The sequence below is a fragment of the Mirounga leonina genome, unplaced genomic scaffold, assembly GCF_011800145.1.
Source record: "Mirounga leonina isolate KUSES-001 unplaced genomic scaffold, KU_Mleo_1.0 Mir_101595, whole genome shotgun sequence".
In the NCBI taxonomy this organism is placed as follows: domain Eukaryota; kingdom Metazoa; phylum Chordata; class Mammalia; order Carnivora; family Phocidae; genus Mirounga; species Mirounga leonina.
Window position 1 is genome coordinate 7794314 of NW_023270158.1, and position 26103 is coordinate 7820416.

Sequence of the window (26103 nt, forward strand, 5' to 3'; positions counted from 1 at the left end):
CTCTCTCTCTCTCTCTCTCTCTCTCTCTCTCTCTCTCTCTCTCTCTCGGCTCTGGCAGTCACTGGGCTCAGCTGGGTGTCTGTTGCTTCCGGTCTTTCATGTAATTGTAGTTAGAGAGTGGCTGGGGCTGGAGTCGTGGGGGAGGCTTCTTCTCTCATGTCCAGTGGCTGATGATGGCTGTTGGCTGGAATGTCTCCTATGGCTTTGAGTACTGGGCTTCTTTACAGCATGCTGATTGAGCAAGAAGCGTCAAAGAGCAAGTTCCTGAGAAAGAGAGGTGGAAGGGAGCATGTTTGTACACCAGGGGGAGGTTGTACTGCCTTTAATTGCCTAGCTTGGGAAGGCCCGTGGTGTCATTTCCATTGCATTTTATGTTGTAGAACCAAGTCACCAAGGCTAGCCCATAATCCAGAGAAGAGGAATTTAGACTCCACTTCTTAACGGGAGGAGTGTGAAAAAAATTGCAAACACGTATTAAAACCAGGGTAGGTAGCCTTATGTTAGAGAATAGCAAAACTAAATATACAATAAACTTGGATATAATGAGGGAGATAGACAAAATATTTAATGGCTGGTGTGGCTTGGGCACTGACCAATAAGAAGAAATAATAGCACCCACAAGTGGTAGGATCTACTGGGGCAGCAACTTAATATCCATTCTGGGTATAATCAAGGCTCCAGACATACCTTAGAGACAGCAAGAGCGCTGGGAAGTCAGGATAGGTGAGATCATGTGTTTGAAATAAGATGTTTTAGGTACTCTTGCTGAAGCTTCAGAGGCCCGATCGGGCCCCATCCGATTGTTTGATTTCTTTGTTTTGTCCACCTTTGTCCATCAGGAGTTAGAAACATTTTTCCTGCAGGGACCCTTATCCTCAGGTTTTGCAAGTTCATTCTTTGCTAAAAGGAGGGGGGAGTTGGGAGGGAGGGGAAGAGAAGGGATGAGCTCTAAGAATACACATCATCTTTGGTACATAGTATGCTTCAGCCCAATATCATTTAGAAGCCAAGTTGAGAGGCACCTGGATTCTCCCCTCTTGACTCAAACTTCAGGCATAGAAATGCTGGGTTCTTTGGGTAATGTGTTAATTTTCTGTTGCTGCTGTAACAAATTACCACAGCGTTAGCAATTCAAAACACAAATGTATTATCTCACAGTTCTGGAGGTCAGAAGTACAGGATGGCTTAGCTGGTTCTTCAGATCCAGGTTTCATAAGGCTGGAGTCAAGGTGTCAGCTGGCTGGGCTCATAGCTGGAGGCTCTGGGAAGAATCCTGTTCCAGGCTCATTGAGGTGTTGGCAGCTCCACTACCTGGTAGTTTTAGAACTGCCATCCCTACTTCCTTGCTGGCTGTCAGTTGGGAGCCACCATTCCCTTCTCGAGGCTTCTCTCTGGTCCTTGCACCGTGGTCCCTACATCTCAGCCAGCAACAGCATGTCAGATCCTTTTGACTCTTGGAATCTGATTTCCTCCACTGCATCTCTGGGGTTCCAGCCACAGAAGGGTCTCTGCTTTTAAGGACTAGTGATGAGATTGGGCCCACCTGGATATCCAGGATAATCTCCTTGTTTTAAGCTTTAACCTTAATTTTATTTGCAGAGTCCTTTTGGGGATGTAATGTAACCTATTCACAGGATCCAGGGATTAGGACATGAACATCTTTTGGGGCACCCTAATTCTACCTACTCCAGGGAGTGACATTATGACAGTAAAGGGGCTTTTGCTTCCACTTGTTTCCTCAAGAAAGTAGACCAGTCAGCAGGTTTGTTTGCTAAACATTAGGGCTTACTGAAATACTATTCCTAAATCCGAAGGAAAAGAATACGCATTTTATGGAAAGGAGTATAGGTTTCAGTTTTGACTAGAAGAGGCACTCGTTTTCTTGATTGCTAGGAATGTCTCCAGCATGATGTAATGCTTAAGAGAACTGGTTTGGAAAAAAAAAAAAAGAGAGAACTGGTTTGAAGTCAGACCAGACCTTGGGCAGGTATATAATGCTTGTTAAGTCTCACTGTCCTTGTCTGTGAGATAGGCTAGTAATTCCTATAGTTGCTGTGGGGAAGAAAACCCGAGGAATAGGGCGTGCTTAGGGCATCATGAGTGCTCAGTGAATGTTCGCTGCCACTGCTATGACTACTAATAATAGTAACAGAAGGACCTATTCGTAGACTTCTTTAGGGGGAGAAGGTATGTGCGGACTAACTAGAGTCAACACTTGGATTTCCTACTAATTTTGTATTAGTCTGACATAAATTATTAGCTTGTCATAATTCTTCTATTAGGTGTAAACTATTAAAATGATTGTTCCGAAAAGGGATTTATACGAGTTTATTTTAAACAATTTAGCTTAAGACAACTTGGTTTTCATCATAAAGGGTGGAAACTCACAGGTATCTAAATTAGGGGTCAGCACTGCAGCACTGTGGGCTAAATCTTGCCTGATGCCTATTTTTGTAGGGCCCGTGAGCGCAGAGTGATTTTGAGAAAGAAATATTTGCAGTCGATTTGAGATAAGCACTAACCTTGAATCCCAATTAAGCAAAAATGTTATTCTGCCTCAAAAGAATTCCATTCTTCTCATTAACGGGCTGTCTTAAAAAAAGTTGTACTCAGTACATTTTTAATTTCATCAGTAACATTTTGTGGAAGCTTTGCTCTTACTCCAGAAGAACCTACATAACATCTCTGATTCTTGCCTCTTTGCCTGCAAAATGCCTAAATGTTTACCATCTGACTCTTGACAGAAAAAAATTTGCCAAGCCCTGATCTAAGTAATCTATGCATTTCAAATGGAATGTAGACTCTTTATAGCTGGAAGATACTCCCACGATCTCTTAATGCAGTACCTTAATTTTATAGCTAAAACCATAGCCCAGGAAGGTGGGCAGCTATTCCAACACAACCCAGCTACTTAGTGAGAGGGGCAGGATGAGCCATTAGATCTTTTGGTGCTTAAATCTGTGATCTCCGGGGCACCTGGGTGGCTCAGTCAGTTAAGCGTCTGCCTTCAGCTTAGGTCATGATCTTGGGGTCCTGGGATGGAGCCCCGCATCGGGCTCACCTCTCAGTCAGCGGCGAGTCTGCTTCTCCCTCTCCCTCTGATCTCTCTCGCTTTCTGTCTCTCAAAGAAATAAATAAAATCTTAAAAAAAATAAATCCGTGAACTCGCGACTGGAGCAGGCAGACCCTCTGGAGGTAGCATAGGCACACTTTAGTCTTGTCTCTTTACGTGGGCCTCTTCACTGTCATCAATCTAAAACCTCTAATGGACAGTTCAGAGGTGATGCATCATACAAACTTAGCTGTCCCATGGACCCGTTGAACAGGACCTGCCGAACATGAGCTTGTTGCTGTTTCCATCTCTAGGGAGAGCCCTTTAGATTCTAGAATTTCTCCTTAAACCTATTTCAGAAGCACCGGTGCTGACTTTTTCCATAAAGTTAGTAACAGTGAATAGCCAGGCATGTTAATATATTCTCATTGAACTCTGTTCAGTTTAGGATGAGATTGTTCATTGAACGGAGCAATAACCCTAAACTGAGGTGATAATTTGCCTACGTACCCTGCTTCCCCATTGTTCCCTGGTTATTTGCTAATAAATCCCGCCACATTGTGTTCGTTCTTGCTGCCCTCCCTCCTGGATAATGATGATTGCCTGGTGGTATTTGCTTCTCTTTCTACAGGTGGTTCACAAATCCAACGACCGTCAATGCCTTCTACAGTGCATCCACCAACCAGATCCGTGAGTACCCAGCTTCTTGTCTCCTTGTTAACCTGGTACAAAATGGAAGGAACCCTTCCCTCACTATGATTTCTTTATTGCCCTCCAAAAGTGATCAGGTATGTTGGTGAGGGCAGTTTCCGTTTCTCTCCCCATATGCCCGATTTTCCTCTCTCCCTTCACCTTATTGAGTAGACAAACAAACAAACAAATGACAATAAATACAACTACAGTGCAGTTGGCCATGAAAAGGAGCAAGCTTCCACTTTTCTTTCATCACGATCTTAATGATTTTGTCCAAACCATTTGTCTCTTTCTAGGATTGATGGGAAAAACAAGCGGGCGGCTGGGCCGATGACAGAACCTGAGGGGACTGTCTATAAACAAAAGCTTGGCAATGTTCTGATTAGCCTTAGGATGTAAAGTCTTAAGTTGCTTTTATTTACATGTGTTGAGTAGATAAAATTATAAATGCCATGATAAGTTTAAAAAATGATTAAAGATCAGATTAAATAAAAAAACGTGACAGCACCAAGTGTTGGCAGCAGGGACACACGTACCTACGCTGGTGGAAAGGTAAATTGGTTCACCCACTTTGCAGAGCAGTTGGGTGAAGCCTGGGGAAGCGGAAGGTGTCCCTGCACATCTCTGACCGTCATGTGCACTCCTGGCATGGGCCTCAGTGCTGTGTTTTCTCAGTGTGGTCTTGGGACCAATGGCAATGGCATCATGGGGGGATTTGTTAGAAATGCCAATTCTTGGGCCCCACCTTAGATCTATAGTTCACAAACCCTGGACATGGAGCTCAGAAATCTGTTTTATTAAGGCTTCTGGGTGACTCTGACATAGCTTGAGAACCACTGCCTAGAGGTCTCACCTGAGAGCCCACCTGAGGAGGCCCATGTGAGAATGCTCATACCAGTGTTTATAATAGCAGAAAAAGGGGAATAAGCTCCGTGTCCCTCTGCAGGAACATGGCTCAAGTGTGGCATGTTCACCCAAAAGAATTCCAGATAGCACTGAATAATGAATGACCTGGAGCAGCGTGTATTAACGTGGGTACAGTTTACAAATATTGGTTGTGTGGGGAAAAAGACCACTGGGGAAAATACATCGAGTATGATACCATATAAAAAGTTGAAGAGCGTGCAAAAACACTTCTCTATATTGCCTAGAGGTATATCCTCTTGAGTGAAAGTATGAAGACATTCATGAGAACGACAGACTTTTGAGTTCAGGTTGGCAGTGACCTGTTGTGGGGAGGGTGGGCCGCTCCTGCTCAGGCCTTGGCTGGTTTCTCATCCCTCCTTGTCTTCCATCTTCACTCCCTTGCGTGGTGATAACATCTAATCTCATGCTTTTAAGCATGCACTTTGTTGAATGTGGGGAATGGAACTTACAAAGACTTGCCACCCTTGGCCATAGGCCCATCTCCTCCTCACTAGATACCCTTCATAGCCTCCTCGCTGGTCTCCCCGCTTCTGTCCATATCCCCCTTCAGTCTGTTCTAAATCTCATATTGCAGCCATTTAAACATGTTTTACAATCCTCTCAGGTCCCTCCTTTGCTCAGAACCGGTTATCAGCTTCCCTTCTCATTTAGAATAAAAGCCAAATTACTTATAATGGCCCTCAGGCCTCTTACTGCTGTCTTATGTCACCTCTGTTCCAGCCACACTGGCCTCCTTCCTGTTCCTAGAACATGAGACTCTTCTGTCCTAGCATTTATACTAGAGGCTCTTTGCCTTGGAAAATTCCCCAAGTGATCTGCATAGTTCATGCTCCCATTTCCTTCAAATCTTTGCTTGAATGCCACCTTCTCAGTGAGGTGCCTTGCCTGCCCTCTGTTGATCCTCCCTGCTGGCCCTCATCCTAGCAGGACTCCCTGGCCGGAGAGGACACAGCTCTGGAGCTATGGCTGCCAACTCCCAGTAGGCACAGCTCATTAAAGTTGCCCTCGTGTGGCCACTTTTGGGAATGGCAGTCTCTGAAGGACTGGTCTGAGAGCATAATGAATAGAAGGAAAACAAGCGGATGGTGGTAATTTTTGATTTATACATTACTTTGTACAACCAAATCAGTTGTTAAATATGTTGAATATGTTGAATGTCACTCCTTACTATAGAAATACTCATTATTATCATGAAAATACCATTGCTTTCTTTTTTTCCTCCCAGTGTTATTGAGATATAATTGACAGTGTATGTATGTAACATGTGCATCATGATGTTTTCATATAGCTCCAACTTGAGAACTAAGATGCATATGTTACATAGGAACTTAAGATAGTTGAGATTTTATTTTATTTTATTTATTTATTTTTTTTTTTGGAGAGAGAGAGAATGAGTGGGGGAGGGAGGGGTAGAGAGAGAGGGAGAGAGAGAATCTTTTTTTTTTTTTTTTTTTTTTATTCTTATGTTAATCCCCTTACATTACAACATTAGTTTTAGATGAAGTGTTCCATGATTCATTGTTTGTGCACAACACCCAGTGCTCCATGCAGAATGTGCCCTCCTAAATACCCACCACCAGGCTAACCCATCCTCCCACCCCCCTCCCCTCTAGAACCCTGTTTGTTTTTCAGAGTCCATCGTCTCTCATGGTTCGTCTACCCCTCCGATTTCCCCCGCTTCATTCTTCCCCTCCCGCTACCTTCTTCTTCTTCTTCTTCTTTTTTTTTTTCTTAACATATATTGCATTATTTGTTTCAGAGGTACAGATCTGAGATTCAACAGTCTTGCACAATTCACAGCGCTTACCAGAGCACATACACTCCCCAGTGTCTATCACCCAGTCCCCCCATCCCTCCCACCCCACCCCCCACTCCAACAACACTCAGTTTGTTTCCTGCGATTAAGAATTCCTCATATCAGTGAGATCATATGATACATGTCTTTCTCTGTTTGACTTATTTCACTCAACATAATATCCTCCAGTTCCATCCACGTCGTTGCAAATGGCAAGATCTCATTCCTTTTGATGGCTGCATAATATTCCATTGTATATATATACCACATCTTCTTTATCCATTCATCTGTCGATGGACATCTTGGCTCTTTCCACAATTTGGCTATTGTGGACATTGCTGCTATAAACATCGGGGTGCACGTACCCCTTCGGATCCCTACTTTTGTATCTTTGGGGTAAATACCCAGTAGTGCAATTGCTGGATCATATGGTAGCTCTATTTTCAACTTTTTGAGGAACCTCCATACAGTTTTCCAGAGTGGCTGCACCAGTTTGCATTCCCACCAACAGTGTAGGAGGGTTCCCCTTGGGAGAGAGAGAATCTTAAGCAGGCTCCATGTCCAGCGTGGAGCCCGACGCGGGGCTCGATCTCACAACCCTGAGATCATGACCTGAGCTGAAATCAAGAGTCGGACACTTAACTGACTGAGCCACCCAGGTGCCCCAAGATATTTGAGATTTTAATTATAACTACTATTTATAATAAGAATTATATGTGAATTATAATATTAGTTGGGATAACCTATTGGGCAATAGAAAATTCTTTGGATTATCCTTTTCTCTAAAAATCCCCACTTTTTATTTTATTTTTTTAAAAGATTTTACTTATTTATTAGAGAGAGAGCACAAGCAGGGGGTGGGGGCAGAGGGAGAGGGAAAAGCAGATTCCCTGCTGAGCAGGGAGCCAAGTTCGGGGCTCGATCTGAGGACCCTGAGATCATGACCTGAGCCAAAGGCAGCTGCTTAACTGACTGAACCACCCAGGTTTTTATTTTGAACTACTTTAAAACATAGTAAAAAGTTACAAAACTACAACACTGTTGCCAACCACCCCACTGTTAGCATGTAACTGTAGTGCAACGATCAGAACCAGAAAATTAACATTGGTATAACACCATTAATTAAACTCAAGGCCTTACTGAAATGTCACTAGTTTTGCCACTCATGTTCTTTTTCTGCTTCAGAATCCTATCAAGATCCCCCATTACATTTAGTCATTATTTCTTCTTAGTCTCCTATAGAGTGTAATAGTTCTTTAGTCTTTCTTTGTCTTTCACGACTTTGACGCCTTTGAAGAGTACTGGCCAGTTAGTTTGTGGAAGGTCCCTCAATTTGTGTTTGTCTCGGGTTTCCACACGATTGGACTGAAGCTAATGCATTTGGGACATGAATGTCACAGGAATGATGTTGTGTCCTCCTTAGTGCATCATATCATCAGGTTTATGCTATCAGTGTGTCTTCTTGCTGGTGATGTGACGTTACCCTTGATCACTTGGAGAAGGTGGATTCTGCTGGGTTGCTCCGCCATAAAGTTGCTATTCCCCTGCCTTATTAGGTGGTAATTATCTTGGGAACTGTATTGCTGAGACTGCATGTATCCTGTTTTTCTCCAATCTTTCCCTCACTGATTTTAGCATCCATTAGTAAAACTTGCATGCAGCAAGTGTCCCTGTACTGTTTGCTCACTGTTAATTTCCATTTCTTTCCTTCCATTTGTATTGCTGTGAATTCTCTTGTAAGGAAGGGGTTGCCCATTCACCCATGGGTATTTTATTCTGTGGGTTCTAATCCAGTACTATCATTTTCTATGTCATTGCTCAAAGTGTTTGGCTCTGGCCATGAGGAGCTCTCATGGGTTTGCTGCTAGGATCTTGCATCACAGTGCTCCTCAACTTACTTTTTGTTAATTGAAGCAGATGCCTGCTGAGCTCCTTGAGCTACTGCGTTCTCTCTGTGCAGGGGGGTAAGTCCCTCTCTTAGCCTGGATCCCAGCTGCCCAGCTTTTCTGTTGGGAGCTTTCAGACTTGACTCATAGAACATTTCTTCCAGACGGGGTCCAGAAACCAGCAGGAGTCAGACTGGGTGCAGCATAGAAGGGTTGGACTGGGTCTAGAAACTGCCCGGATTTGGACTAGGTTATCCATTTTATTTATTTATTTATTTATTTATTATATTTTATTTATCTGACAGAGAGAGACACAGTGAGAGAGGGAACACAAGCAGGGGGAGTGGGAGAGGGAGAAGCAGGCTCCTCGCTGAACAGGGAGCCCGATGCGGGGCTCCATCCCAGAACCCTGGGATCATGACCCGAGCTGAATGCAGATGCTTAACAACTGAACCACCTAGGCGCCCCTAGATTATCAATTTTAAAAGATGTTTTATTATGTAATAGTTGGCACATGCCAAAGAACATACATAACATGTTAAAACATATAAATTATATTCATGTGAACCTCTCACCCAACCAAGAACTAGAACATTCCCGATATCATTGCATCTGTCCATGCTTCTCCCCCTCCCATTCGTCTTGCTCACCACAGAGGTAACCACTTTTCTGATACTCATGTCTATCATTTTCTTTTTTTAAAATAAATTTTAAGCCATTTATTTTTATAGCATAATAAGGTGGTATCATACTGCATGCAGTCTAAAGCAACTTTGTTTTTTTAATCTACATGTCATTAAGATTCATCCATGTAGCATGTGAGAGTGGGGTTTTCGTTTTCCCTGCTGTACAATATTCCATTGTATGACTGTACCTCAAATTACTTACCTGTACTTTATCTGTTGACAGACCTATGTGTTCTCCTACCCCAGGGTTTTGGTATTATGAACAGTGTCACAGTGTCGCTGTGAATATTCTTGTTCATGTCCCCTGAGATGAATGTTTAGGGTGTATACTAGGAGTGAAATTACTGGCCTATAGGGCGTGCAAATACTCACCTTTACCAGAGAACACCAAATGGGTGGCAAAGAGAGTGTTCTAAAGTACAGAAGTGTTTTCACCAACTCTCATTTTTATTACCTCTTGGCACTGGTAGACTTGATTTTCCCCAGTGTAGTGGCATTGAGATAGATTGTTCACAGAGTCTTCCCACGCTCACTTCCCAATGTCAGTGAATGCTTACGGCTGCTTTGGGGATTTAAATATGCCTAATAATAATCTGCCTCTGGGATTCACTCCTGCTCAGCCTTTTTCTTGTCTGGGTAGAGCTGATCCTAGCACAGGTTTGCTGAAGAAACAGCCCTTTCAGGGTAACCCAGTGGTTTCTTGAAAGCTCATGAACAGGGGGGTTTGAAATGAACAATTTGAAGCAGTGTTTTAATTAAGAGATTCAAGCTGTTTCTATTTTCCTAATGACCAGTGCTTTGCTCTCATTGTAAATTACATTCCCAGGCAAGATGACAAGGAATCCTTTGGGTGACTTTCTCTCTCTCTCTCTTTTCTGATTTTCTGGACCACAAATTAAGACAGGTGGAGTTCCTTTTTAGACATTTCCCCACTGGGTTTGCTGGGACTCCCCCCCCACCCCAGCCCAAACCCCCAACTGCCTTCTTTTTCCTTCACTAAAGAAGTGAAAAATTGAGGTGATTTTCTGAAATGAGCATCTTTATTGATTAGGGGCTGATTCTGACAGCGTGTGGCCATCTGTTTAATTGGGTTTCACATCTAAGATGTAACTATACTTAGTAACGTGATTTATGAGAATTTCATTTGGTTCCCATTATCATTTTCTGATTTATGCCACTTAAGTCCGCTTCTGCTCGCAGTAGAGACTTGAGTAGAAAAGACAAAAGCCTATAGGTTTTTGGTTTGTTTTGTTTTTTCTTCGTTAGCAAACTGATGCCTTTGTCTGAAACCCTATGACTTGTGGCCATATTTCAGTGTTAGAATTTTGCAGTGTGGTCATACTTGTTATTTTTCTACCCTCGTCAAGCTGGGTAGCAGTGTCTTCAGACAGAGTGCAGTGTACCATAATAATGATTCAGTCTGCTATATGAGGAGTTATACAGAGGAGCTGTTGCAGAATTTAATTATATTTGAACCAATAAGGTGGTTAAAGAGGACAACAAAGAGCTGGGGCTCTTGTTGCCTGAGCTTGTGCTTTCCTAGCTTTGTGATACCTGCCCAACTGGTCTTCCTGTTGGTATCTCCTGTTACCCAGAAATTCCACCTTCATAAAACAAGTCAGTCCTTAGGCCCACGAAAACACATGAACGTCGAATGTTCATAGGAGCTTTGTTCATAACAACAAAAACCTGGAAAGAACCTAATGTCCACGAACAGAATCGGTAAATAAATTGTGGTATATTCGTATAATTGAATATTACACAGCAGTGAAGAACAGACTGCTCCGAGCTACAGTCTGTGACTGAATGCTCAGTGAGACGCTGCATGGTTCCAGCCATGCAAAGTTCAGGAGGAGGCAAATGAATCTAAGTGATGGAATTGAAAACAATGGCTACCTTTGTGGGGGGTATTGACTGTGAGGGGGCCCAGGAAACATTTTCCCGATTTGGCAGGTGGTTGTACAGGTGATACATGTATGAAATCTCATCTTGTTCCACTATTACAATTTGTGCCATTACTATATGCGTATAATGCAGTGTATGTGTATATATGTATAAGACAGTAACACTCTCATCCCCCCACCATCAAAATTTTTATGACAGCACATAACACACATACACTTTTTGGGGCTTGTAACAACTTACATCAGGCCAGGCCTCCAGAGGCAGAGACCAGGGATTGGCAAACTTTTTCTGTAAAGGGCCAAATAGTAAATGTTTTTGCCTTTGCAAGCCATCCATTCTCTGCTGTCAGTTCTCACCTTTGGCACTGCAGCCGTAGAGAGTTCATAAACAAATGGTCACGGCTGTGTTTTTAGTAAGACTACATGGGCGGTAGTTGGCCAACCCCTGGTATAGAGCTCTGCAAAGGGATGGAACCCAGGGAGACTTGAATAGTATTCTGACCCAGCTTACAAACTACTCTGGATCTAATCAGGTGATGGTACCAGGGGCGGGAGGGTGGTAGAATGAATAGCTCACGTTTGGTTTTCATTTCTACTAACATGGGCTAGTCTTCAGAATAAAATTCATTTCGTGTATTCATTCTCAATGTGTATCTGTAAAATGCTTCATTTCGATGTTGGTTTTTATCATCCTATGTCTTAAATCATATTAAAGAATTACTGCAAGCAAATAAAATCTTGGCTTGAAAACAAGCAAGGACTGAGGGCTAAAACCAAGGATACTATTATCTTTGTTGTAATACCCAAGGGATTTGGTTACCCAGGTTTAATCACAGATATTCTGCTAAAGAACATAAGCCTTTGACCAGAGGCTGGGTTTATGCTGGCCTCAAGCTATAGTATTAATCCCGAAATCAAACATAGATTTGTTTTGCTGTTAAGGAAATGATTATATTTCAAACTGAGAGAATTTCTCATACTTTGTTGACTCTGCCTAAAACCATAAAGTAGAAGCCAAGTTAGCAAATACTCACCTGTGACCTCTAGCGGAATTTAATGAAAGTAAAGCCTTGAATGCGTTTGACACTCTATTTGGGGACAATTTGGGAATAGTCGTCCATGGTTTTGGAGGTAAAAGGAAACTTAAGTGGTCAACTAATCCAAATTTATCATTATCTAGAAGAGATTCTGACACTCACAGCAATTCTTAGGATTTTTTCCTGCTTACTTAGTATTTACGGATCTCCCAGTGATTCTTCTTGGTGTTCACTCCGGTGTGTAGTGCCCTCCGACACTGAATAAAGCTGACCCTTGTAACTAATGGGATACCATGGAAATGATGGAGTATGACTTCCGAGGCTGGGTCATAAAAGATATTGTGACCTCTGCCTTGCTCTCTTGGATGGGTCACTCTGGGGGGAAGCCAGCAAGGATGTCATGAGGGCACTCAAGAAGCTGGCGGAGAGGTCCACAGGCGAAGGACTGGAGGCGTCCTGCCCATAACCAGTAACACGTGCGCACATGCGTCTTGGAAGCAGATTCTCCAGTCCAGCCAAGCCTTCAGACAATGGCAGCCAAAGCTGCCATCTTGACAGCAACTTCTTGAGAGACCCTGAGACAGATCACCCATATAAGAAGTTTCTGAATTCTTGAGTCTGAGAAACTGTGAGATCATAACTGCTTATTGTTTGGAGGTACTATGTTTCAGAATACTTCGTTACACAGCAAGAGAGAACCAACAGAGACATTACAACTTGCTAGATACTGAATTTGCTGCTAGGTTGTATATTGTAATATACTGTGGCAGTTAAAAGAGTGTGGGCTTTGATGTTGAATCCTGGCTTGGCCACTAATAACTTGTGACCTTGAGCAAGTGCCTTAACATCTTTAAGCCTCAGTATAATGATCTGTAAAGTAGAGATAATAGTAGTGACGGTCCTGTAGAGTTGTCTTGAAGATGGAAGGAGTATATACGGTAAGCAAAAGAGAGACTGGTTTTTAGTAGGTATTCAATAAATCTTAGCTATTAAGTGTCCTTGCTTTTGAGGAGTTGGGAGAGACAGGTGACCGGTCATTTATAAGACACAGTGAGTGTGCAGCAGAAGGTGTGCAATGCATTGTGGGAGCCACAGAGGAGGGATAACTGATCTGGGGCACTCAAGATCAGCTTCAAAGTGACAGTGATGTTTGAGTAGCTATTGAAAGGAAAAAGACATTTTCTAGGCCAATAAGGGAGGTTGGACCCTGCAGGAAGGAGGGGTGCTGGCGCAGAGGTGACAGCAGAGCCTGGCAAAGAAGATCCCTAGGATGGTGAGATGGGCACAGGCTGCATGTGAGGGACATGACACGCGGAAGAGGTGGGCGAGGGCCTGGTAAGCCATGCTGAGAAACAGGCCAGGGAAGCTAGGCGAATTTTCTTTGGGAGGCAAGAAATTTAAGTTTTGCTTCCTTCGTCTTAAAGCTGGTGGCATCCCTTGGAGAGGGAGAAGAGTGAGGTCACTTAGACCAGTTAGGATTTTGGCAGACGGTTCAAGAGAAGGATGGAGAGGGTCTACGTTTAGGCAGTGACAGTGATTGGAGTAGGGAGTGGCTAAGTTAAATCCCAAAAGCTGGCTCTCAAGTAAGCATGTGGTGGGAATACAGGTGCCAGTTTTCTAACTTGTCCGGCGATGCTGGAAAGGACACCCATAAGATGGAGAGTCTCATTGTTCTCTGCAGCTCCTCTTCACCGAGAGCTGGTCACAGGCCCAGCCTTGTGACAGCTACTTTAACCTATGTTATCACTCATCTGCACAGTAGTTCTGTGATCTCGGCCTGCTGGGCCCATTTTACAGAAGAGGAAACTGAGGCTCAGACAGGCTCAGTCACTTCCCAGAGACCGTTTGGCTAGTAAACGGCAGAGTTGGGAGTATAGCCCAGCTTCTCTGATTGCATGTTCTTAACCTTCACCCTATGCTATTCGTTACTGCACAAGAAAAGAGAGAATTACATGAAATGAGACATGTGAACGCACTCTGAAAAGGTTAAGAGCATAATATATGTTAGAGTGTCTATCATCATCATGTCATATGCTCACCCGTGTGGTGGGAACATTGTTTCCATCTCGTATGGGACTAAGACGCTACAAGATGTGGGGACACCTAGGAGCCGAGGGTCAGAAGGTCAGATGGTTCCCAGGTCCTGCCGACGTCACGTCCCAACGGGCTGTGGCCTGGACCAGCAGTTTATTACTGGTGCCTCGAAGATGGCTGCTCTCTGCAGGCCTGTTAGCTGTGCCCATAGTCTCCGTGCTTCCTCGGGTTTGGGCAGAGTGGAACAGGTGTTATTTGAGAGATGCCATAAGCTACCTTGAAAAGAATATTTAGAGGTACTCTCCAAAAAGGTTTTACTTCATAAAATTTACTCTGAGATTTAAGAAGTTTTGTTAATTGGGCTGAAGTTGTCATAAACCTAGAATAGGTTGCAGAATTGCCAGGTGATGCACTCAGCAAGGTTGTGGGACAGCTGCTACAGTTATTTTCAGATGTTCTTGCCCTGGTCTAGTCAGGGACTCTGGGGTTCCTAATACAGTCCATTCTCAACCTCCCCCCACCCCCAATCCCTGGCTCTGAGGCCTGACCATGTCATTGCAAGTGGCAAGATTACAGCTGAGTAATATTCCACTACACACACACACACACACACACACACACACACACCTCTTTATCCTTTCATCAGTTGATGGACATTTGGGCTGTTCCCATAGTTTGGCTATTGTAGATAATGCTGCTATAAACATTGGGTGCATGCACCCCTTCAAATCAGTATCTTTGTATCCTTTGGATAAATACCCAGTAGTGCAGTTGCTGGGTCATAGGTAGTTGTATTTTTAACTTTTTGAATACCCTCCATACTGTCTTCCACAGGGGCTGCACCAGTTTGCATTCCCACCAAGTGCACGAGGGTTCCTTTTTCTCCACGTCCTTGCCAACACCTGTTGTTTCTTGTGCTTTTGATTTTAGCCATTCTGATGGGTGTGGTGTGATACCTCATTGTAGTTTTGATTTGAATTTCCCTGATGGTCAGTGATGTTGAGTGTTTTTTCATGTGTCTCTTGGCCATCTAGATATCTTCTTTGGAGAAATGTCTCTTCATGTCTTCTGCCCGTTGTTTTTTTTTTTTTTTTTTTTTAAGATTTATTTATTTATTTGAGAGAGCGAGAATGAGAGAGAGAGTACATGAGAGGGGGGAGGGTCAGAGGGAGAAGCAGACTCCCTGCCGAGCAGGGAGCCCGATGCGGGACTCGATCCCGGGGCTCCAGGATCATGACCTGAGCCGAAGGCAGTCGCTTAACCAACTGAGCCACCCAGGCGCCCTTCTGCCCGTTTTTTAATTGAATGATTTGCTTTTTGGCTGTTGAGTTGTGTAAGTCCTTTATAGATTTTGGATACTAACCCTTTATCAGATACGTCATTGGCAAATATCTTCTCCTATAGGTTGTCTTTTAGTTTTGTTGATTGTTTCCTTTTCTGTGCAGAAGCTTTTTATTTTGATGTCCCTGTGGTGTATTTTTGCTTTTATATCCCTTGCCTCAGGAAACATATCTAGAAAGAAGTTGCTACAGCTGATGTCAAAGAGGTTACTGCCTGTGTTCTCTTCTAAGATTTTTATGGTTATAGGTCTCACCTTTAGGTCTTTCATCCATTTTGAATTTATTTTTGTGTGTGACATAAGAAAGTGGTTCAGTTTTATTCTTCTGCATGTTGCTGTCTAGTTTTCCCAACACCATTTGCTGAACAGACTGTCCTTTTCCCATTGGCTATTCTTTCCTGCTTTGTTGAAGGTTAATTGCCATATAGTTGTAGATTTATTTCTGGTTTTTCTGTTCGGTTCCATTGATCTACATTTCTATTTTTGTGCCAATTTACTGTTTTGATGGCTACAGCTTTGTAATATAACTTGAGGTCTGGAATTGTGTGTGATGTCTCCAGTTTTGCTTTTCTTTTTCAAGATTGCTGTGGCTACTTAGGGTCTTTTATGGTTTCATACAAACTTTAGGATTGTTTGTTCTAGCTCTATAGGAAAAATGCTGGTGGTATTTTGTTAGGGATTGCTTTAAATGTGTAGATTGCTTTGGGTAGTATAGACATTTTTAACGATATTTGTTCTTCCGTTCCATGAGCTCCCATGGAATGTCTTTCCATTCCTTTGTGTTTCTTTCATCATTGTTTTATAGTTTTCGTTGTACAGGTCTTTCACCTCTTTGGTTAGGTTTATTCGTAGGTATCTTATTATTTTGGGTGCAGTTGTAAATGGGATTGCTGTCTTAATTTCTCTTTCTGCTGTTTCATTATTGGCATATTGAAATGCAACAGATTTCTGTACATTGATTTTGTATTCTGTGACTTTACTAAATTCGTTTATCAATTCTAGTAGTTTTTTGGTGAAGTTTTTTGGGTTTTCTATGTAGAGTACCATGTCATCAACACACAGTTTAAGTTTTACCTCTCCTTACCAATTTTGATGCCATTTATCTCTTTTTGTTTGATTGCTGTGGCTAGGACTTCCAGTACTATGTCAAAAGAAGTGGTAAGAGTAGACATCCTTGTCTTGTTGCTGATCTTCAGCAAAAAGCTCTCAGTTTCTTACCATTGAGGATGATGTTGGCTGTGGGTTTTTCATATACGGCCTTTATTATGTTGAGGTATGTTCTTTCTAAATCTACTTTTGTTGAGGATTTTTATCATGAATGGATGTTAAACTTTGTCAAATGCTTTTTCTGCATCTATTGAAATGATCATATGCTTATCCTTTCTCTTATTGATATGATATATCATGTTGATTGATTTGCAAATATTGAAACACCCTTACAGCCCAGAAATAAGTCCCACTTGATCATGGTGAATGACTTTTTAAGTTTATTGTTGAATTCAGTTTGCTAGTATTGAGGATTTTTATATCTGTGTTCATCAGGGATTTTGGCCTGTAGTTCTCTTTTTTAGTGGTGTCTTTATCTGGTTTTGGTATCAGGATAATGCTGGCCTCATAGAATGAATTTGGAAGTTTTCATTCCTTTTCTATTTTTTGGAACAGTTTGAGAAGAATAGTTAATTCTTCTTTAAATGTTTGGTAGACTTTGCCTGTGAAGCCATCTGGTCCTGGACTTTAGTTTGTTGGGAGTTTTGTTTTGTTTTTTTACTCATTCAGTTTCTTTGCTGGTTATTTGTTCAGATTTTCTAGTTCTTCCCGTTTCAGTTTTGGTAGTTTATATGTTTCTAAGAATTTATGCATTTCTTGTAGGTTGTCCAATTTGTTGGCATATAGCTTTTCATAATATTCTCTAATGATTGTTTGTATATCTCTGGTGTTGGTTGTTATTTCTCCTCTCTCATTTGTGATTTTATTTATTTGAGTCCTTTCTCTTTTTTTCTTGATAACTCTGGCTAGAGATTTATCAACTTTATTGACTTTTTTCGAAGAACAAGCTCCTGGTTTCATTGATCTGTTTTATTATTTTTTTAGTTTCTATATCATTTGTTTCTGCTCTCATCTTTATTATTTCCTTCCTTCTGCTGGTTTTAGGCTTTGTTTGTTCTTCTTTCTCTATCTCCTTTAGGTGGAAGGTTAGGTTGTTTATTTAAGATTTTCCTTGATCCTTGAGGTAGGCCAGTATTGCTGTATCTTGCCTTTTAGGACCGCTTTTGCTGCATCCCCAAGGTTTTGGACTGTTGTGTTCTCATGTTCATTTGTTTCCATGTGGTTTTTTTTTTTTAATTCTTATGTTAATCCCCTACATTACATCATTAGTTTTAGATGTAGTGTTCCATGATTCATTATTTGTGCATAACACCCAGTGCTCCATACAGAACGTGCCCTCCTCAATACCCATCACCAGGCTAACCCATCCTCCCACCCCCCTCCCCTCTAGAACCCTCAGTTTGTTTTTCAGAGTCCATCATCTCTCATGGTTCGTCTACCCCTCCGATTTCCTCCACTTCATTCTTCCCCTCCTGCTACCTTCTTCTTCTTTTTTTTTTTTCTTAACATATATTGCATTATTTGTTTCAGAGGTACAGATCTGAGATTCAACAGTCCTGCACAATTCACAGCGCTTACCAGAGCACATACCCTCCCCAGTGTCTATCACCCAGTCACCCCATCTCTCCCACCCCACCCCCCACTCCAGCAACCCTCAGTTTGTTTCCTGCGATTAAGAATTCCTCATATCAGTGAGATCATATGATACATGTCTTTCTCTGTTTGACTTATTTCACTCAACATAATACCCTCCAGTTCCATCCATGTCGTTGCAAATGGCAAGATCTCATTCCTTTTGATGGCTGCATAATATTCCATTGTATATATATACCACATCTTCTTTATCCAGTCATCTGTCGATGGACATCTTGGCTCTTTCCACAGTTTGGCTATTGTGGACATTGCTGCTATAAACATCGGGGTGCACGTACCCTTTCGGATCCCTACTTTTGTATCTTTGGGGTAAATACCCAGTAGTGCAATTGCTGGATCATATGGTAGCTCTATTTTCAACTTTTTGAGGAACCTCCATACTGTTTTCCAGAGTGGCTGCAGCAGCTTGCATTCCCACCAACAGTGTAGGAGGGTTCCCCTTTCTCCACATCCCCGCCAACATCTGTCGTTTCCTGACTTGTTAATTTTAGCCATTCTGACTGGTGTGAGGTGGTATCTCATTGACGTTTTGATTTGGATTTCCCTGATGCCGAGCGATATTGAGCACTTTTTCATGTGTCTGCTGGCCATTTGGATGTCTTCTTTGGAAAAATGTCTGTTCATGCCTTCTGCCCATTTCTTGATTGGATTCTTTGTTCTTTGGGTGTTGAGTTTGATGAGTTCTTTATAGATTTTGGATACTAGCCCTTTATCTGATATGTCATTTGCAAATATCTTCTCCCATTCTGTCGATTGTCTTTTGGTTTTGTTGGCTGTTTCCTTTGCTTTGCAAAAGCTTTTTATCTTGATGAAGTCCCAATAGTTCATTTTTGCCCTTGCTTCCCTTGCCTTTGGCGATGTTTCTAGGAAGAAGTTGCTTCGGCTGAGGTCGAAGAGGTTGCTGCCTGTGTTCTCCTTTAGGATTTTGATGGACTCCTGTCTCACATTGAGGTCTTTCAACCATTTGGAGTCTATTTTTGTGTGTGGTGTAAGGAAATGGTCCAGTTTCATTCTTCTGCATGTGGCTATCCAATTTTCCCAACACCATTTGTTGAAGAGACTGTCTGTTTTCCATTGGACATTCTTTCCTGCTTTGTCAAAGATGAGTTGACCATAGAGTTGAGGGTCCATTTCTGGGCTCTCTATTCTGTTCCATTGATCTATGTGTCTGTTTTTGGGGCAATACCATGCTGTCTTGATGATGACAGCTTTGTAATAGAGCTGGAAGTCCGGAATTGTGATGCCGCCAGCTTTGCTTTTCTTTTTCAACATTCCTCTGGCTATTTGGGGTCTTTTCTGGTTCCATACAAATTTTAGGATTATTTGTTCCATTTCTTTGAAAAAAGTGGATGGTAATTTGATGGGGATTGCATTGAATGTGTAGATTGCTCTAGGTAGCATAGACATCTTCACAATATTTGTTCTTCCAATCCATGAGCATGGCACGTTTTTCCATTTCTTTGTGTCTTCCTCAATTTCTTTCATGAGTATTTTATAGTTTTCTGAGTACAAATCCTTTGCCTCTTTGGTTAGATTTATTCCTAGGTATCTTATGGTTTTGGGTGCAATTGTAAATGGGATCGACTCCTTAATTTCTCTTTCTTCTGTCTTGTTCTTGGTATATAGGAATGCCACTGATTTCTGTGCATTGATTTTATATCCTGCCACTTTACTGAATTCCTGTATGAGTTCTAGCAGTTTTGGGGTGTAGTCTTTTTGGTTTTCCACATAAAGTATCATATCATCTGCAAAGAGTGAGAATTTGACTTCTTCTTTGCCAATTCGGATGCCTTTTATTTCTTTTTGTTGTCTGATTGCTGTGGCTAGGACTTCCAATACTATGTTGAATAGCAGTGGTGATAGTAGACATCCCTGCCGCGTTCCTGACCTTAGGGGGAAAGCTCTCCGTTTTTCCCCATTGAGAATGATATTCGCTGTAGGTTTTTCATAGATGGCTTTTATGATATTGAGGTATGTACCCTCTATGCCTATACTCTGAAGAGTTTTGATCAAGAAAGGATGCTGTACTTTGTCAAAAGCTTTTTCTGCATCTATTGAGAGGATCATATGATTCTTGTTCTTTCTTTTGTTAATGTATTGTATCACATTGATTGATTTGCGGATGTTGAACCAACCTTGCAGCCCAGGGATAAATCCCACTTGGTCATGGTGAATAATCCTTTTAATATACTGTTGGATCCTATTGGCTAGTATTTTGGTGAGAATTTTTGCATCCATGTTCATCAGGGATATTGGTCTGTAATTCTCCTTTTTGATGGGGTCTTTGTCTGGTTTGGGGATCAAGATAATGCTGGCCTCATAAAATGAGTTTGGAAGTTTTCCTTCCATTTCTATTTTTTGGAACAGTTTCAGAAGAATAGGTATTAATTCTTCTTGAAATGTTTGGTAGAATTCCCCTGGGAAGCCATCTGGCCCTGGACTTTTGTTTTTTGGGAGATTTTTGATGAGTGCTTCAGTTTCCTTAGTGGTTATAGGTCTGTTCAGGTTTTCTATTCCTGGTTCAGTTTTGATAGTTGATACATCTCTAAGAATGCATCCATTTCTTCCAGGTTATCTAATTTACTGGCATAGAGTTGCTCATAATATGTTCTTATAATTATTGTATTTCTTTGGTGTTGGTTGTGATCTCTCCTCTTTCATTCATGATTTTGTTGATTTGGGTCATTTCTCTTCTCTTTTTGATAAGTCTGGCCAGGGGTTTATCAATCTTGTTAATTCTTTCAAAGAACCAGCTCCTAGTTTCGTTGATCTGTTCTACTGTTCTTTTAGTTTCTATTTCATTGATTTCTGCTCTGATCTTTATGATTTCTCTTCTCCTGCTGGGTTTAGGCTTTATTTGCTGTTCTTTCTCCAGCTCCTTTAGGTGGAGGGTTAGGTTGTGTACTTGAGACCTTGCTTGTTTCTTGAGAAAGGCTTGTATTGCTATATACTTTCCTCTTAGGACTGCCTTTGCTGCATCCCAAAGATTTTGAATAGTCGTGTTTTCATTATCATTGGTTTCCATGTATTTTTTTAATTCTTCTTTAATTTCCTGGTTGACCCATTCATTCTTCAGTAGGATGCTCTTTAGCCTCCATGTATTTGAGTTCTTTCCGACTTTCCTCTTGTGATTGAGTTCTAGTTTCAAAGCATTGTGGTCTGAAAATAGGCAGGGAATGATCCCAATCTTTTGGTACCGGTTGAGACCTGATTTATGACCTAGGATGTGATTGATTCTGGAGAATGTTCCATGGGGACTAGAGAAGAATGTGTATTCCATTGCTTTGGGATGGAATGTTCTGAATATGTCTGTGAAGTCCATTTGGTCCAGTGTGTCATTTAAAGTCTTTATTTCCTTGTTGATCTTTTGCTTAGACGATCTGTCCATTTCAGTGAGGGGGGTGTTAAAGTCCCTCACTATTATTGTATTGTTGTCAATGTGTTTCTTTCCTTTTGTTATTAATTGGCTTATATAATTGGCTGCTCCCATGTTAGGGGCATAGATATTTACAATTGTTAGATCTTCTTGTTGGATAGACCCTTTAAGTAGGATATAATGTCCTTCCTCATCTCTTATTACAGTCTTTGGTTTAAAATCTAATTTGTGTGATAGAAGGATTGCCACCCCAGCTTTCTTTTGGTGTCCATTAGCATGGTAAATGGTTTTCTACCCCCTCACTTTCAATCTGGGGGTGTCTTTGGTTCTAAAATGAGTCTCTTGCAGACAGCATATCGATGGGTCTTGTTTTTTAATCCAGTCTGATAGCCTGTGTCTTTTGATTGGGGCATTGAGCCCATTTACATTCAGGGTAACTATTGAAAGATAGGAATTTAGTGCCATTGTATTGCCTGTAAGGTGACTGTTACCGTATATTGTCTGTGTTCCTTTCTGGTCTATGTTGCTTTTAGGCTCTCTCTTTGCTTAGAGGACCCCTTTCAAGATTTCTTGTAGGGCTGGTTTTGTGTTTGCAAATTCCTTTAGTTTTTGTTTGTCCTGGAAGCTTTTTATCTCTCCTTCAATTTTCAATGACAGCCTAGCTGGATAGAGTATTCTTGGCTGCATATTTTTCTCATTTAGTGCTCTGAATATATCCTGCCAGTCCTTTCTGGCCTGCCAGGTCTCTGTGGATAGGTCTGTTGCCAATCTAATGTTTCTACCCTTGTAGGTTACATATCTCTTCTCCCGAGCTGCTTTCAGGATTTTCTCTTTGTCTATGAGACTCGTAAGTTTTACTATTAGATGTCGGGGTGTTGACCTATTTTTATTGATTTTGAGAGGGGTTCTCTGTGCTTCCTGGATTTTGATGCCTGTTTCCTTCCCCAAATTAGGGAAGTTCTCTGCTATAATTTGCTCCATTATACCTTCTGCCCCTCTCTCTCTTTCTTCTTCTTCTGGGATCCCAATTATTCTAATGTTGTTTCGTCTTATGGTATCGCTTATCTCTCGAATTCTGCCCTCGTGCTCCAGTAGTTGTTTATCTCTCTTTTTCTCAGCTTCTTTATTTTCCATCATTTGGTCTTCTATATTACTGATTCTCTCTTCTGCCTCATTTATCCTAGCAGTTAGTGCCCCCATTTTTGATTGCACCTCATTAATAGCCTTTTTGATTTCTACTTGGTTAGATTTTAGTTCTTTTACTTCTCCAGAAAGGGTTTCTCTAATAACTTCCATATTTTTTTCAAGCCCAGCTAGTATCTGTAAAGTGATGATTCTGAACTCTAGATCTGACATCGTACTAATGTCTGTATTCAGTAGGTCCCTGGCAGTCGGTACTACCTCTTGTTCTTTTTGTTGAGGTGATTTTTTCCATCTTGTCATTTTGTGCAGAGAATAGATTAATGAGAGAACAAAATGCTAGCAGAGTAACAACGTCCCCAGAAAATATACTCTAAACAAATCCGAAAGACCTGAAGCAGTGGAAAAAGAAATGGAAAGAGAGAAAAAAGAAAAAGAAAAAAAAGAAAAAGATAAAGATAAAAACAAACAAAAACAGAACAAAACAAAACAACAACAACAACAAAAAACCAGAATGTGATCAAATATGCTCAGGCTGGTATATAGATCAGTGCCACACACTAGATTTGGGGTGTATTTTGGTCTTTTAGAAGAAAGTGCCTCCCAAAATTTTAAAGAAAGAAAAACTTATATGTGTACAAAAATAAGGGTTGATATGATGAAGGGATGGAATATGACTGTAAAGATGGAAATTATAAAAAATTTTATAAAAGGAATTGATAAGAAGTTGTTTGAAAAAAGAGAAGAGGATTTAAAAAAAGAAAAAAGAAAAAAAGGAGAGAATGTGATCAGGCAGGGGAGTAGAAAAAACCATATACTAGAGATTTAGGGTATATTTTAATCTGTTAGAAGAAAGTATCTCAAAATTTTAAAGAGAGAACAACTTATATATATATATGCCAAAAATACAGGTAACTACTATGAAGGGATAGAATATGACTCTAAAAATGAAAAATAAAAATGTTTTTTTAAAAAAAGGATTGATAAGATGTTGGTTGAAAAAGGGAAAAAGAAAAATTCAAAAAAAAAAAAAAGAAAAAAAGACAGTTAAAAAAAATTAACCTTGAAAGACTAAAGAATCATGGTAAAAAAGCCATGAATTCTATGTGCAGTATTCCCCTAGGACTGGAGTTCTGCCGTTCTCGTTGATCAGTAAACTTGGTCTTGGCTGGCTGTTCTCGCTGATCTTCTGGGGAGGGGCCTGTTGCCGTGGTTTCCAAATGTCTGTGCCGGAGGCGGAAGTGCCCCGCCCTTGCCCCCTCCCGGCCAAGCAATCTGCTCGGGTTTGCTCTCCGGGGCTTTTGTTCCCTGCGAGCTTTCCTTACAGCTTTGGAGGCGGAGAGTGAAAATGGCGGCCTCCCAATCTCCCCCCGGAGGAGCCGAGAACTCGGGGCCCCGCTCCTCAGTGAGCCCCCTGAGAAAAGCCGTCAGTCACTCCCGTCTCCCCGGTCTCGGGCCGCACTCCGTGCTCACCTGGCCTGTGTCCGAGTGTTTCTCTCTCTGGCACCCGACCCCGGGTGGAGTCTCCAAACCCAGCAGATCCCTGCGGTGCACTCCCGCATGGCTCCTCCCGGGGGAGGAAGGTGAGTCTCCCCAGATCTGCTGCTTGTTGGGTCCCTGCTGGAGGAGCAGGGGCCCGACTGGGCCGCGGATCACGGTTTATGGCCACCCCGAGCTGAGAGCCCGCCTGGGCTCCGCCTCTGCAGCCGGCTTCCCTCCTCCATCACCTGGGAGCTCTGCCGCCCTCAGGCACCCCCGGTCTTTCTGTGACCCCGAGGGTCCTGAGACCACAGTGTCCCGGAGGGTTCCAGCCCCCGCTTAGCCACCAGAGTGACGTCCCTCGGCGGAGCAGACTTTTAAAAGTTCCGATTTGTGCTCCGCGGCTCTATCACTTGCCAGAAGCGGCCGACGGGGCCCCTCCCCCGCCGTCTATCTTCCCGAATATCGCCTCGGATTCACTTCTCCGCACGTCCTACCTTCCAGAAAGTGGTCGCTTTTCTGATGAGAGAGTTGTTGCTCTTCTTTTCTTCGATCTCCTGTTGAGTTTGTAGGTGTTCAGAATGGTTTGATCCCTATCCAGCTGAATTCCTGAGAGGAGACGAAATCCAGGTCTCTTACTCCTCCACCATCTTGGTCTGCCCCCTCCATGTGTTTTTTATTTCTTCTTTTATTTCCTGGTTGACCCATTCATCTTTAGTAGCATGTTGTTTAACCTCCATGTATTTGTGGTTTTTCTAGATTTTTTTCTTGTGGTTGATTTCTAGTTTCATAGTGTTGTGGTCAGAGAAGATGCATGGTATGACTTGGATCTTCTTGAATTTGTTGAGGCTGGTTTTGTGGGCTAATATGTGATCTATTCTGGAGAATGTTCTGTGTGCACTTGAAAAGAATGTGTATTCCGCTGTTTTAGGGTGGAATGTTCTGAAAATATCTGTTAAGTCCATCTGTTCCAGTGCGTCATTCAAGGCCATTGTTTTCTTATGAGTTTCTGTTTAGATGATCTGTTGATGTAAGTGGGGTATTAAAGTTCCCTACTATTATTGTATTATTATTGATGAGTTCCTTTATGTTTGTTATTGCCTGTTTTATGTATTTAGGTGCTCCCGTGTTGGGTGCATATTTACAATAGTTGTATTTTCTTGTTGGGTTGTCCCCTTTATTATTATATAACATTCTTCTTTGTCTCTTGTTACAGTCTTTGTTTTCAAGTCTGTTTTGTCCAATACAAGTATGGCTCCTCTGGCTTTCTTTTGATATCCATTTGCATGATAGATGTTTCCACATCCCCTCACTTTCAATCTGCAGGTGTCCTTAGGCCTAAAATGAGTCTCTTGGAGGCAATATATAGATGAGATGGGTCTTGTATTTTTTTATTCATTCTGACACCCTATGCCTTTTGGTTGGAGCATTTAGTCCATTTATATTCAAAATGATTATTGGTAATATGTATTTACTGCCATTTTATTACTTGTTTTGTGGTTGTTTCTGAAGATTTTCTCTGTTCCTGTCTTGTCTTTCTCTCTCTCATGTTTTTAAGCTAAAAAAATTTTAAAGTTTGTGTCATCATTTAAAGATTTTGTTGAATACCTCTCAAACTTATGTTTATCTACACATTTAAAACTGAAACTAGGGGCACCTGGGTGGAGCAGTCGGTGAAGTGTCCAACTCCTGGTTTTGGCTCAGGTCTTGATCTCAGGGTCATGAGATCAAGCCCCACGTTGGGCTCCGTTCTTGGCACAGACTCTGTGTGAGGTTCTCTCTCCTTCTGCCACTCCCGCTCGTGCTGTCTGTGAAATAAATAAATCTTTAAAAAATTTGAAACTAAATATGGACTCATCCAATAATGCTGCTTCCCCCAAACTGAACATTGTAACATGAATATTGTCTCCATTTATTACATGTAATCCTAAGTTATCATGCATAGTATTCCACCAAATAAAAACACCTTGATTTCTTTAGTTAATTTCCTACCAA

The 26103-nt window shown here is 41.7% G+C and overlaps 1 protein-coding gene across 1 annotated transcript in view; it reads left to right on the forward strand.

Annotated features, from left to right (window-relative positions):
- Positions 1 to 26103, forward strand: part of PHEX (phosphate regulating endopeptidase homolog X-linked) — a 217000-nt gene that overhangs the window by 151390 nt on the left and 39507 nt on the right. Inside the window, exon 16 of the mRNA XM_035000704.1 lies at positions 3684 to 3742. Within this exon, the coding sequence (XP_034856595.1) occupies positions 3684 to 3742 (59 nt within the window). The remainder of the gene's footprint in view (positions 1 to 3683; positions 3743 to 26103) is intronic.